At 48.9% G+C, this 12498-nt stretch overlaps 1 protein-coding gene across 1 annotated transcript in view; it reads left to right on the top strand.

Annotated features, from left to right (window-relative positions):
- LOC128726006 (tyrosine-protein phosphatase Lar) overlaps nucleotides 1-9196 on the top strand; it is a 209542-nt gene extending 200346 nt beyond the window's left edge. The window contains exons 16-20 of the mRNA XM_053819784.1: nucleotides 4270-4409; nucleotides 4552-7757; nucleotides 7837-7969; nucleotides 8417-8833; nucleotides 8992-9196. Of these exons, the coding sequence (XP_053675759.1) occupies nucleotides 4270-4409; nucleotides 4552-7757; nucleotides 7837-7969; nucleotides 8417-8833; nucleotides 8992-9060 (3965 nt within the window). The 3' untranslated portion in view covers nucleotides 9061-9196. The remainder of the gene's footprint in view (nucleotides 1-4269; nucleotides 4410-4551; nucleotides 7758-7836; nucleotides 7970-8416; nucleotides 8834-8991) is intronic.
- Nucleotides 9197-12498: the final 3302 nt, after the last annotated feature.

Here is a 12498-nt window from a genome sequence, read left to right as displayed (position 1 = left end):
ACTTCCAGCAGCTAACACTGATACTAGCACCATGTTCCCGGCACTGTTCGGTTGCATCCCTGGGGGTGTGCAAAAAATGTCTGGATTACATTTTTCCCCCCAGATTTTGCCATCGCTGATGCTGCTTGTTGCAGCTGGCGGAAGACGCTGCGGCATAAAGGCGTTCCTGTAGATGGGAATCTTTTTTGCACTTGCCGCGCTGGAACTCCAACCGAACCTGTCCAGTAGAGAATGTGCACGGAATGATCACAAACCCCGTCCACCACACTGCGCTGAGGTGAAACAAAAGTGTCGCTAATCTTCGTGCCGTTCCTGGGGCACTCCAGTACCTTTGCTTAATGATATGTTCGTGTTAAAGGTGAAAATGGAACATGTGTTTTAAGGTTCCTAATGATGCGTTAAACACGACTAACATAAGAACAATCGATCAATGTCAATGCTTTTTTTTACCATACTTTGGATTGATCAACTTTCAGGTGAATGAAGTAGAGCTTTCGAGTGAGTAGAAAACTCATCAAAAGATCTTTTTTTCACACATCATATGAATATTTCCCGCTCGAAATATAATTCATAAATAGGTTTGTTTTTTGCTAGATGTATATTTGATAAAAAATACTTCGTAATAGAACGTTCTTTAAACGTTCTCAAATCTACTTCTAGCGAATGAAGCGATAGCCCAGCCGCATGTTAAAGTGCAGCTGTGAAAGCTATCGAGATGACTTGTGCTTTGAGATCGCGTAACACAGCTATAGCTTAGACGGCTTCAGAATCGAAGTGCATTAAATGCTGTGTGAGTCAAGTTTGCTCACGCGCCAGCACAAGGATGTCACTTTTGTGTGTGTGTGTGTGTGTTGCTTCCATTCCTTTTAATATGCTTCCCATTCCTTCAGCTCCACTGCACATGATCGCGACAAGACGCGCGCAGAGACTGAAGCTCGCATTCATCCATCCAATAACCGAAACCGCAGTAATTCCATATTTGCCGTGGGAATTCTCCGAGACCCATTCGCCAAATGGGTTTTTGTAGTCCGCAGTCCGCGATGGTGAGCAAAAAATCTGCAACGTCAATGGTGCGATTTTCTTACTCGCTTTTCGATGCGGGAAGTGAACCGCCCCCACCCAGAGCCACCGAGTTTTGGTCGGTTCGGCAGGATCTGGAACAGCTTAGTTGGAAGTTAAATGTGCCATTCGATCGATGTTTGCTTGAACGAGCGGAAAGAATAGTGCCATTTTGCCTTATATAACCGGGCTTGAAATCTTATCGAAATCGTCCTCTCTCTTCGATTCGTGTGTCGCGGCGCCACCAACCCGAGAAAAGTGTGCTTGCAAACCTGGATTCTAGAATCTCATTCCCAGCTACCACGAAACACCACACACCGCTCGCCCGCTCGCCCGCTCGCCCGTCGAATAGCTGCCCATTATCGTCTTATCACGAGAAGAACAGCCGGCACAAGGTTTTCTTTGTTTTTTTTTTTGCTACGTCTTCGTTTGCTTTCAACCACCCATCGTGCAAAGCTCCTCAAAATCCGCTGGACGGCGGCAATTGCGAGAATTGTGGGTGGTGATGGGTGGCAAGATTTTAATGGTCGCCGGTTTCGCTTGAGGTTTTTTGGGGCATCGTGCGCTGCCCTTTCGATAGCTCAATAATAGCTAATTTGTATCCGACGTACGCGATAAAGGTGACTATTTATATTCGGCGAAGGTAGCCCTAACTGGCACTTTTGGCACTCGAAAAGCACCGTTTCTGCTGACGTTTTATTGCACGTTTCGTCGTATTTCTCCCACCTATCAAGCTGACCGTTTCAAATAGCATTTTCTTGGCCAGTGTAGATAAGCGTGGCTCTGATTTTGGCTTCATAAAAAAAAACGCAAAAAAAAACCTCCCATTCGCAGCGTTAAAGTAATATCCCATCGTGATAATTACAATGGAACGAGTCCACGAGAAAAAGGGTTATTGAAGTACACTTTTTGGTAGCTACTTTTCGTACTTTCGATTGGTTTAAAGGTTTTCTTAGACAAGCGATTTGGTGGGATATTCTCACGCGGTTTTTCACCATGTAGCTACTTCCTTTGCTAACGCTAACAATTCGATCATCTTCACAAAATGCCTATTAGGAAAGTTTAAACGTGCGCGCCCGACTTCATATCAATTATAGTTGGTGCTAGTGATGCGATTCAATTGCGTTCGCTTAGACACGCGCAAAGCCCCCGGGATGTGCTTAAAGAAGGCGACATTAAATCCACATTTAAACTCGCATCAAAACTCACTTTCTCAACTTTTACCGGCACTAGTTCCCACTAGTTGCTTTCCGAGCACACGCTCGCCCGGTGTGTATCCTTTTTGTTCGCATGCGTGCCCCATCAGGCATCGGTCGAAACGCTGTGTCATCTTCCATTCACTAACGACGGGACACACAACACAGTGCTTTTTCTTTCCCATTGTCGCCGAAACTGTCCTCTGTCGTTCGCTTTTTTCTTTTATCGGCAAAACCCTGCTAGCACATAGTTTCTGCCCTCGGTTTTGCAGGCAAAATGAAGCTCGGAGCTCGCAAGCACAGCCAGGCTAGGCTGCCTGTCACGAGCGTTCCGGCTCGAGCGTTCCTGGCCAGTTTGAGAGATGGGGTCGGTCCCCGAAGCAACATCATTATTCAGTTCATTCTAAACTCGTTACGACGCTTCGAGTCGAGTCAATTTTCTCGCCCATTTCCACCCTTTTCCGCTCGCGAGGAAAATGGTCAGCGATGCCGGTGGCAGCCACAATTTCCGGTTCCAGCGTGTTCCTCGGTCAACATGCTGTACCACACCCGGGTGTGCTGGTCGCGCGATTGCACAGCAGATTCTTTCCGCCGTTCACCGTAAACTAGTTGAAAACTAACCTGCTGCCAATGGTCGATTGCCCGCAGTTTGCCCCGTTGCTTTTCCTATTCAAACTTTTATCATTCGCTCACTTACCGGTGAAGGTGGAAACTTGCGTCGTACATTGCGAAGCGCTCGCTCGCTCTCTCTCTCTTTGTACCGGCCACGAGACAGGCTGCTGAATCTGTCCCGTTGGGATTGAATTAAGATTTTACCAGATCGGCATCCGGCACGGAAGGACACTAACTTTCTTTCGTGCACTCCCGTCTCCCGTGGGACAACGGACACGGGGCACATGCCGTCGTGAACAAGATGCTATGTCCTGTGTGCCACATCACCACAGGATTACAAAAATCATGTCGCTCCTCGTAGTAGTGGCTTGTTTGTGCATTCGAATGCGCACACACAACCCGAATGCCATTATGCGCAGCACCAAAACCGAACGCTGCTGCTGCAAACGTGTTACATTGTCGAAGTCATCGTCATCATCGAAAGCAGTACGGTGTGGATTTGAGGCTGTACGGCACCGTTAAACGAATGCACCATCCGCCAACCGATTGCATTGCGCTGATTCGATGGAACAGGCAACGGTCGGCATCGAATCGCACCTGGGCGGAATTCCAAACGTTTTTCCCTCCTCCGAACCCGAACCCGGTCAGCGGTATTTCCGGAAACGACTTTTCTGCTGCTCATACCCAAGGGTGCGTGGTATGGTTTGAAAATTTACGGAACCCCCTGGGGTTGTTCGTCTTGGTTCCCGGGTTTTGGACGCCTTGTGTGTATGTGTGTGTGTGGTTTGCCAGCGTACAAGGATTTCATTGCTTCGACACACCGGGGGAACCCTTTTCAGGCATTCCTGCTTAAAAAGGGACTCTAATTGAAACGATCGTAGAACGGGACGAACCCCCGTTCGTTCGTTTCAAGCCATGGCATTAGAGCGCAGATCGGGAGGAGGGTTCAAGCCCCGGAAATGTGTTTAAATGAGCTCAAAATCTATTGCTCGTGTATCCCAGCGTTACTCGACGCACAATACACCTGAAAGTTTGGAGTATTTTCCACGTCTGATCAACGTAATTTTCGCTGTGTTACAGCGCATTAAAGGAAGTTATTTTCTCTATATACATACGCTCGAGACAATGGGCGCGTGGGTTTAATGCGATTGCGTTTTCCTATTTAGTGTATGATAAGTTCATTCCGCCCATCCTTACTTTTACGTTGTTTTTCCCAGTACCGCTCTGAAGTATAACGTAGCGTTCGTTTCGTTTGACGGTTTTCGTTCAATACTGTCGTTTGCTTAAGCGCACGCGCCTGTCGAGCTGACGAGTCACTAATACGCACTCTTTTTGCTCGTCCCTTTCACGGCCACGCGCTTGGTTGCGCGCTTGTGTGCGATCGCGCGTGTAAACACCACAGTGCCCGGAGACCCGCAGGATGTCAAGGCAAACCCAGTCAATTCGACGACCATCTTCGTCACGTGGAAACCACCGAAGGAGAAAAACCGCAACGGCATCATACGAGGCTATCACATTCACGTGCAGGAAATGAGGGACGAGGTAAGATTCCGGATTTCCGGTGTGCCCAACTCGCAAGTGACACTCGGGGGGTAACGAGCACTAAAATGGCTTACGATATCCATCGATTTGTGTGTGGGTGTTTTTTTATCATCCTTCGCGCTCTCTCTCTCTCTTTCTCTAGGGCAAAGGACTGTTGAATGAACCGATGAAGTTCGATGTCGTCGATGGGCTAGAATACAACGTCACGGGGTTGCAACCGGACACGAAATACTCCGTCCAGGTGGCCGCACTCACCCGCAAAGGAGACGGTGACCGTAGCGCACCGATATCGGTAAAAACTCCCGGCGGTGTCCCGATACGACCAACCGTGACGCTGAAGATCCTCGAGCGCGATCCAACCGTCTCGATCGAGCTTGACTGGGAACGTCCGATACAGACGTACGGTGAACTGCGAGGGTACCGCGTCCGGTGGGGCGTCCGCGAACAAGTCCTACAGGAAGAGATCCTCCAGGACACGCGATTGAACGTGAAACGCATCAACGACCTGGAGCGTGGTGTTGAGTACGAGTTCCGTGTGGCGGGTATGAACCACATCGGCATCGGTCAGGAAGCGGTGAAGCTTCTCCAAACACCGGAAGGCTCACCGACCGGTCCACCCACCAACATAGCCGTACGGTTCCAAACACCGGACGTGGTGTGCATCACCTGGGAGCCACCGACGCGGGAACATCGCAACGGGCAAATCACGCGCTACGACGTGCAGTTCCACAAGAAGATCGATCACGGACTCGGAACCGAACGAAACACAACCGTCCGCAAGGCGGTGTTCACAAATTTGGACGAAAGCACCGAGTACATCGTGCGGGTGCGTGCCTACACCAAACAGGGTGCCGGTCCGTTCAGCGAAAAGCTCGTTATTGCGACCGAACGTGACATGGGACGGGCACCGTTTTCGGTGCAAGCCGTAGCCACCTCGGAGCAGACGGTCGAAGTCTGGTGGGAACAGGTGCCATCGCGAGGCAAACTCGTCGGTTACAAGATCTTCTACACCATGACGGCGGTCGAGGATCTGGACGAGTGGCAAACCAAGGTGGTCGGTGTGACGGAATCGGCCGATCTGATCAACCTGGAAAAGTTCGCCCAGTATGCGGTCGCCATCGCAGCCGTGTACAAAACGGGCCTGGGAAAGCTCAGCGAAAAAGCCACCGTCAAAGTGAAGCCCGAAGATGTGCCACTGAACCTGCGCGCGCACGATGTCAGCACACACTCCATGACACTGAGCTGGGCTCCACCGATCCGGCTCAATCCGATCAACTACAAGATCTCGTTCGATGCGGTGAAGGAATTCGTCGACTCGCAGGGCATATCGCAGAAGCAGATCCTGCAGCGGAAAGAGATCGTGCTGAAGAGCCACGTCAAGTCGCACACGATCAACGAGCTGTCACCCTTCACGACGTACTTCGTGAACGTCAGTGCGATCCCGACCGATTACACGTACAAACCGCCGGCGAAGATCACCGTCACTACGCAGATGGCAGCTCCCCAGCCGATGGTGCAGCCCGACTTCTACGGTGTTGTAAACGGCGAAGAGATCCAGGTGATACTGCCACAAGCGTCCGAGGAGTACGGTCCGATCTCGCACTACTACCTGATCGTGGTACCCGAGGACAAGGCGAATCTGCACAAGATACCGGACCAGTTCCTGACGGAGGAGCTGCTGGCATCACGCCCCAAGCTAGACCGCCCGAATGCGCCCTACATCGCGGCCATGTTCCTGCAGCGTAACATCCCGTACACGTTCCACCTGGGTTCGGGCGAAACTAATCACAATTTCACCAACAAAAAGCTGGAACGCGGAAAGCGCTACCGGATCTTCGTTCGTGCCGTTGTCGACACTCCCCAGAAGCATCTGTACACGTCGAGCCCGTTCTCGGAGTTCCTCGCGCTGGACATGAAGGAAGCCCCGACGGGTGAACCACCGCATCGTCCTAACCCGAACGTGCCGCAAGATCCGGAGATATTGATCCGGGGTAAAAACGAGGAACCCGGTATGCTGCGAGTCATCGGTCCGATCATTGCCGCCCTGGTGCTGTGTGCCTGCTTTTTGGTGGTGTACTTCGTACGTCGCCGACGTCAACCATGCAAGGCACCGGATCAAGCGGCCGTTACGCGGCCACTGATGGCGGCCGATCTGGGCGCAGGTCCAGCTCCCACCGATCCGGTCGATTTGCGACGACTCAACTTCCAGACACCGGGCATGATCAGTCACCCGACGATTCCGATCTCGGAGCTGACGAACCACGTCGAGCGGCTGAAGGCGAACGATAACTTGAAGTTTTCGCAGGAGTACGAAAGCATCGAACCGGGCCAACAGTTCACGTGGGATCACTCCAACATGGAGGTGAACAAACCGAAGAACCGCTACGCCAACGTAACCTCGTACGATCACTCGCGCGTGATACTGCCACCGATCGAGGGCGTGCAGGGATCGGACTACATCAACGCGAACTACTGCGACGGGTATCGCAAGCACAACGCGTACGTGGCCACGCAAGGACCACTGCAGGAGACGTTCGGGGACTTTTGGCGCATGTGCTGGGAGCTTAAATCGTCCACGATCGTGATGATGACGCGGCTAGAAGAGCGATCACGCATCAAGTGTGACATGTACTGGCCGGCACGTGGCACCGAGGTGTACGGTGCCATGACGGTGACCATCACAGAAACGCAGGAACTGGCGACGTACTCGATCCGCACGTTCCAGATCTACCGCAACGGTAGCAACGAGCGGCGTGAGATTAAACAGCTGCAATTTACGGCTTGGCCCGATCACGGTGTACCCGATCATCCGGCACCGTTCCTGCAGTTCCTGCGACGTACCAAATCCCTCACGCCATCGGAATCGGGCCCGATCGTGGTGCACTGTTCGGCAGGTGTTGGCCGGACCGGGTGCTACATCGTCATCGATTCGATGCTCGAGCGCATGAAGTACGAGAAAACGATCGACATCTACGGGCACGTGACGTGTTTGCGAGCCCAACGCAACTACATGGTACAGACGGAGGATCAGTACATCTTCATCCACGACGCGCTGCTGGAGGCGGTGATCTGCGGCAACACGGAAGTTCCGGCTCGTAGCCTGCACAACCACATCCAAAAGCTGATGCAAACGGAGCAGGGCGAGAACATCACCGGCATGGAGATGGAGTTCAAGAAGCTGTCGAACGTGAAGGCCGACTCGACGCGGTTCGTGACGGCCAATCTTCCAAGCAACAAGCACAAGAACCGCCTGGTGCACATCCTTCCGTACGAATCGTCTCGCGTCTGTCTGACACCGATTCGTGGCGTTGAAGGCAGTGACTACATAAATGCCAGCCTTGTCGATGGGTAGGTTTCGCCACTGACACCATTCGAAGACCTGCCGGGTGTAACGGATCTGTGTTTGGTTTCGTTTTTTTTTCCACAGCTATCGCTACCGGAACGCTTACATTGCCGCCCAAGGACCTCTGCAGGAGACAGCGGAAGATTTCTGGCGCATGCTCTGGGAACACAACTCAACGATTGTGGTTATGCTGACAAAGTTGAAGGAAATGGGACGGGTAAGTTGAAAAGTCACAGAGTCATAATAAGACTTCTTGAGTTGATTAGTTCCAAAAAGGAGCTAAACCTATGCTTCGTCTCATGAAATAATATGCAGTTAGTCGATGTTGATGTTTGAAATTTTTAAAACAAAAAAAAACACAATTTAATGTTTTTACTCCAAAACCAAAACCCTTCTTGCTATTGCTTTATGCAACAACAAAAAACACACATTTATCCTTGATCAAGTAAATGAAGAAAAAAAAACCCAACACGTGTAGCCCGTGTCAAACGGCAACAAAATACCCCAACCAGGTGCTGAACAGAGTTGAGCCTGAACGTAAACCATCAGGTTTTGCTTCGTGCCGATATCGAAAGCAAACAGATGACGACAATAATAACAAAACAATCGAACCAAACACCCCCTCTTTCTCTCTCTGTGTCTCTCGTTGCATGTCCTGCTGCAGGAGAAATGCTTCCAGTACTGGCCTCACGAGCGTTCGGTGCGGTACCAGTGCTACGTGGTGGATCCGATCGCCGAGTACAACATGCCGCAGTACAAACTGAGGGAGTTCAAGGTTACGGATGCCCGTGACGGCTCCTCACGTACGGTGCGCCAGTTCCAGTTCATCGACTGGCCGGAACAGGGTGTGCCAAAGTCCGGCGAGGGTTTCATCGACTTCATCGGCCAGGTGCACAAAACGAAGGAGCAGTTTGGCCAGGATGGCCCGATTACGGTGCATTGCAGTGCGGGTGTTGGCCGTACCGGCGTCTTCATAACGCTCAGCATCGTCCTCGAGCGGATGCAGTACGAAGGGGTGCTGGACGTGTTCCAGACGGTTCGAATACTGCGCTCCCAGCGGCCAGCAATGGTGCAGACGGAGGTAAACTAGCCAGAAAATCGTTTGAAGTTCTCCTCGCCCTTACGTGAATGATTTCCCGTTTTTAAGGTTACGGGGAAAATCATAATTTCTATTATAACATGCATTCCTTTCATTTATTTTGCATCCGGCATATCCGGTACGCCCGCTCCCTTCCACAGGACCAGTACCAGTTTTGCTATCGCGCTGCGCTGGAGTACCTCGGCTCGTTTGATCACTACGCCACCTAAAGGACGAAAACCTAAATCGCAAGCTCCTGTAACTCCTGTGCCTGTACAGGAGTGTCAGCATCAGGCAGCAGCAGCAGCTCCCTTCATCAAATCACAGGCTGAAAGCGATCGAGGTTGGTGTTATCTTGTTCCAGGTCGCCACATTTTACCACACACACACATTCATTGACGCGTAACTAGCAATCAAACGACAACTCGACTCGAGCACTAGGTGCGGGGGACTACTACAGGCATCAATCATCCTTCCTCGGGCTGTCGGATTGATTTTCGTTATTAGCCAAACCCAATTGCCATTTTCTTGTTTTTCATCGATCGATAACGGCCCACGGAAAATGTATATCCTGTCGACGGAATTATAACTCGATAAGATTTAGAACGATTTTCAAAATTTGACTATCAGTATCAGTAATCACGTATCAGCTAAGAGAACCCCAATGGGCGACCGCGATAGGGCGTTGAGCAGAAGAAGAGAAAAAAAAGCGTAGTAGCTTAATCTACTACAAAACAAACCCATTTAATATCTAAGACATTGTTCGAAACGAACTCTCGCACATTACGACCGGCGACCGATTGACCGTGATACGATGGAAATTGCGCATCCACTATCACGCAGCCGTAGCAATTGAATAGTCATCAAAATCAAGGCAAAACAAAACATGCATCCTAAAGTTAATCTATTTAAGTCTAGCTTTTAACTAGCAGGCTGGTTGGAACCATTAGGCAATATACTACATACATCACAATCATTACTGCCATTCGGTGGATGTGGATAGAAGAGGGCTAAGTGTAGGTAGCAGCTAGCAGGCAGCTTGTGGAACGCCACAATTCGCATATTTTATCCTTTTCTTTTATCGAAATTAGTCAAACAACAGGTCTGTTTTGTTCCCGACCGCAAATTGTAGAATCATTTTAACAAACCAAATCTTTGAGTGTTCATGACAATGCATTGTGCTACGTTAGCATATACATGCTTTTTTTTTATTTTGCTACACCTCAGCGGTGTTGCTAGGCAACGCATCTTCAAGCATTTGCTTCGATTGAAGTCATCTTTCGATAGCGTCATTAAATCTACTCCTCCATGCGTTGCTCTTGCTCATTTTATTGTAAATTTAATTTTAATTACATCATACGGAAATGGGACAAAAGAGGCATTTCTCGAATTAACTCCAAGTCTGGCTTCGGAACCTGTACCCTTTGGTCAAACTTTTAGAAACTAAAACATAGAGAGCTCGATTTTAATCTCGTTGTGCAGCAATTTCGTGCAATCATTTTAAAAGTCCTAGTATTACGTTAGTCATTTCGGAATCCGTAACACTCGTTTGCAAATGCAATCCCTTTTGGCACCGCGGCTGGTAAAGCTCCGGTGAGTCACGGCTGGAGCAAAAGGCGCGTAATGTGTAAGGTTAACCAAATTTGGTCGGAACTGTCAAGGTCAGCAACATCCCCACGGTCAGACTGATATTATTAGCGTATCACACGAAACGGAAAAATGTGGCCCGATAAAGCGGTACAAAGTGCATTTGGGTGGAGCGAAACGAACTCCGAAGGAAGGAACTGCTATTTATATCAACCTTTGCAAATGGCGATGCATTCTTAAAACGGCCATGTTACATCTTAACCTTGGCGCTGCTGCTTGCGATACGTTTCAGCGAAGAATTTCACGCAACAGGTGACGCGAACAGGTGAAGCGAGAGAACATCTCTTATACGGAAAAACGCAAACATAATCGAATAGGAAATGTGGACGCCAGCCATATAGTTCCGTATTATACATACATACATATATATATATATATATATATAAATAAACACACACATAGTCACGCTCATCTCTGGGTTGCGGAGCGCTGATAAATAATGAAACTGGATTGTAAGAAGAGACTTAGCTCATGATTTGACTTTTAAACACACGCATACTCATTAGGTAACGTTAGCAAAGGGGTGGGGAACAGAAGCTACAGAACAACAAAAGAAAAATAAGCTAAGCAAAGTGCTCGAGAAGCGCTAATGAATCGCGCAATGGCAGTCCCTTTTGATAATGCAATCAAAACAGGGAGGCAAAAAGCACACACAAAGCGACACTTCTGTGCATATGCAAGCTCTCGCGAGTGACGATATCAGCGTACGGAAGCCGACTGAACAAGCACGGAAAGCAAAGGGCAAACCACACAAAAGGCACATGGCCCGGGGGGTTTGATATCATGTCAGCGAAATAGAACGTGTGCCCATAATACCCGCTAGGGGGCTGGCTATAGGTGTAAGGCAAGAGTAAAAAAAAAATATCACAATTAATACTCACCAAAACTCAGAGACGAAACCGTCGAGCGAGAGCAAAAGGCTATCCCTGTTGAGATCCTATTTAAGCAGATACATATATAGTCGTGGCGGTTACTTAAGTAAGTAAGTGCTAGCTGAGCAGAGTAGTAGTTTTTTGCGCCCAGCTTTTCTTTCGTTTTCTGCAGCAGCTTTTGACTGCTTCGCGTTGGATGGATTTGCCGAACGAACGAATTGTCGTTCGTTCGCTAGCGCTGCGCGTGTACAATTGCACAATTTACTTACTTACTTATTTCCCGCGAAGCCTCGTGATTATTCTTACCTTTTTGTTTGGGTAACACACAGGAACAGGCCAATATCGAACTAACCCCATACGTGTACTTCTTCGATTTTCCTTCCAATTTTTGTTCTATGTTTCGACGTTACGTGTTGATTTGAATAGCATTTTGATGTGATATGTGCGTGCGTGTTCTCGGTGGTGTATTTGCAAATAGAGAAGCAATTTTGCGTAGATTTAGTATTCGCGTAAGTTATGTGCAACGGAACAGCCAGCTACACACACATACAAAGAGAGAAAGAGAGGCAGAAGAAAAAAAAGCATCATGCACGTAATGTCCATTAGGTATAGTGGTACGCAAGAATACCCTAACGTAGGCGAGCGTAACCATTTTTACTTATAATTAGCACTTATCATCAGCATACGGAGCAGTAGTTTATGATTTACCATATCATATCATATACGATTAGCGACTGAAACTTAATGATAATTATTGCGCCCCACTTTGGTGGCGTGAGCTTTCGGCTTCACGTGTACCAACTCTTTCCCTTTTCTGTTGAGCTGTGAGTTTTCCCTTCCTGGAGCAGCTCGATACCACAAGTGATCTCCGTGTTTTCCATGCGTCCCTTACTCGCAGCTGGGCAGCTAGTTTTCGTTCCACTGGCGACAGTTTCGAGAACGAAATTCCTCACTTTATCCTCGGTTTTAAATCGTGATTTATTTTTACCTTTTTTTTTAATGCAAAAAACACTCTTCAACGCATTCTTGCCAGCATTAGAGTAACAATCGTTACGTTTAACTCGTTCAAGGACATCCAGACATAGTTAAAACAGCTGATAGTGCTTAAAAGGATAAGGCTTTTTTTTCGTTTTCCTTATCACTGGAGTA

Source organism: Anopheles nili, chromosome 3 (assembly GCF_943737925.1).
Source record: "Anopheles nili chromosome 3, idAnoNiliSN_F5_01, whole genome shotgun sequence".
Classification (NCBI taxonomy): domain Eukaryota; kingdom Metazoa; phylum Arthropoda; class Insecta; order Diptera; family Culicidae; genus Anopheles; species Anopheles nili.
Note: the sequence above shows the minus strand (reverse complement) of the source record. Positions and strands in the feature narration are given on the sequence as shown.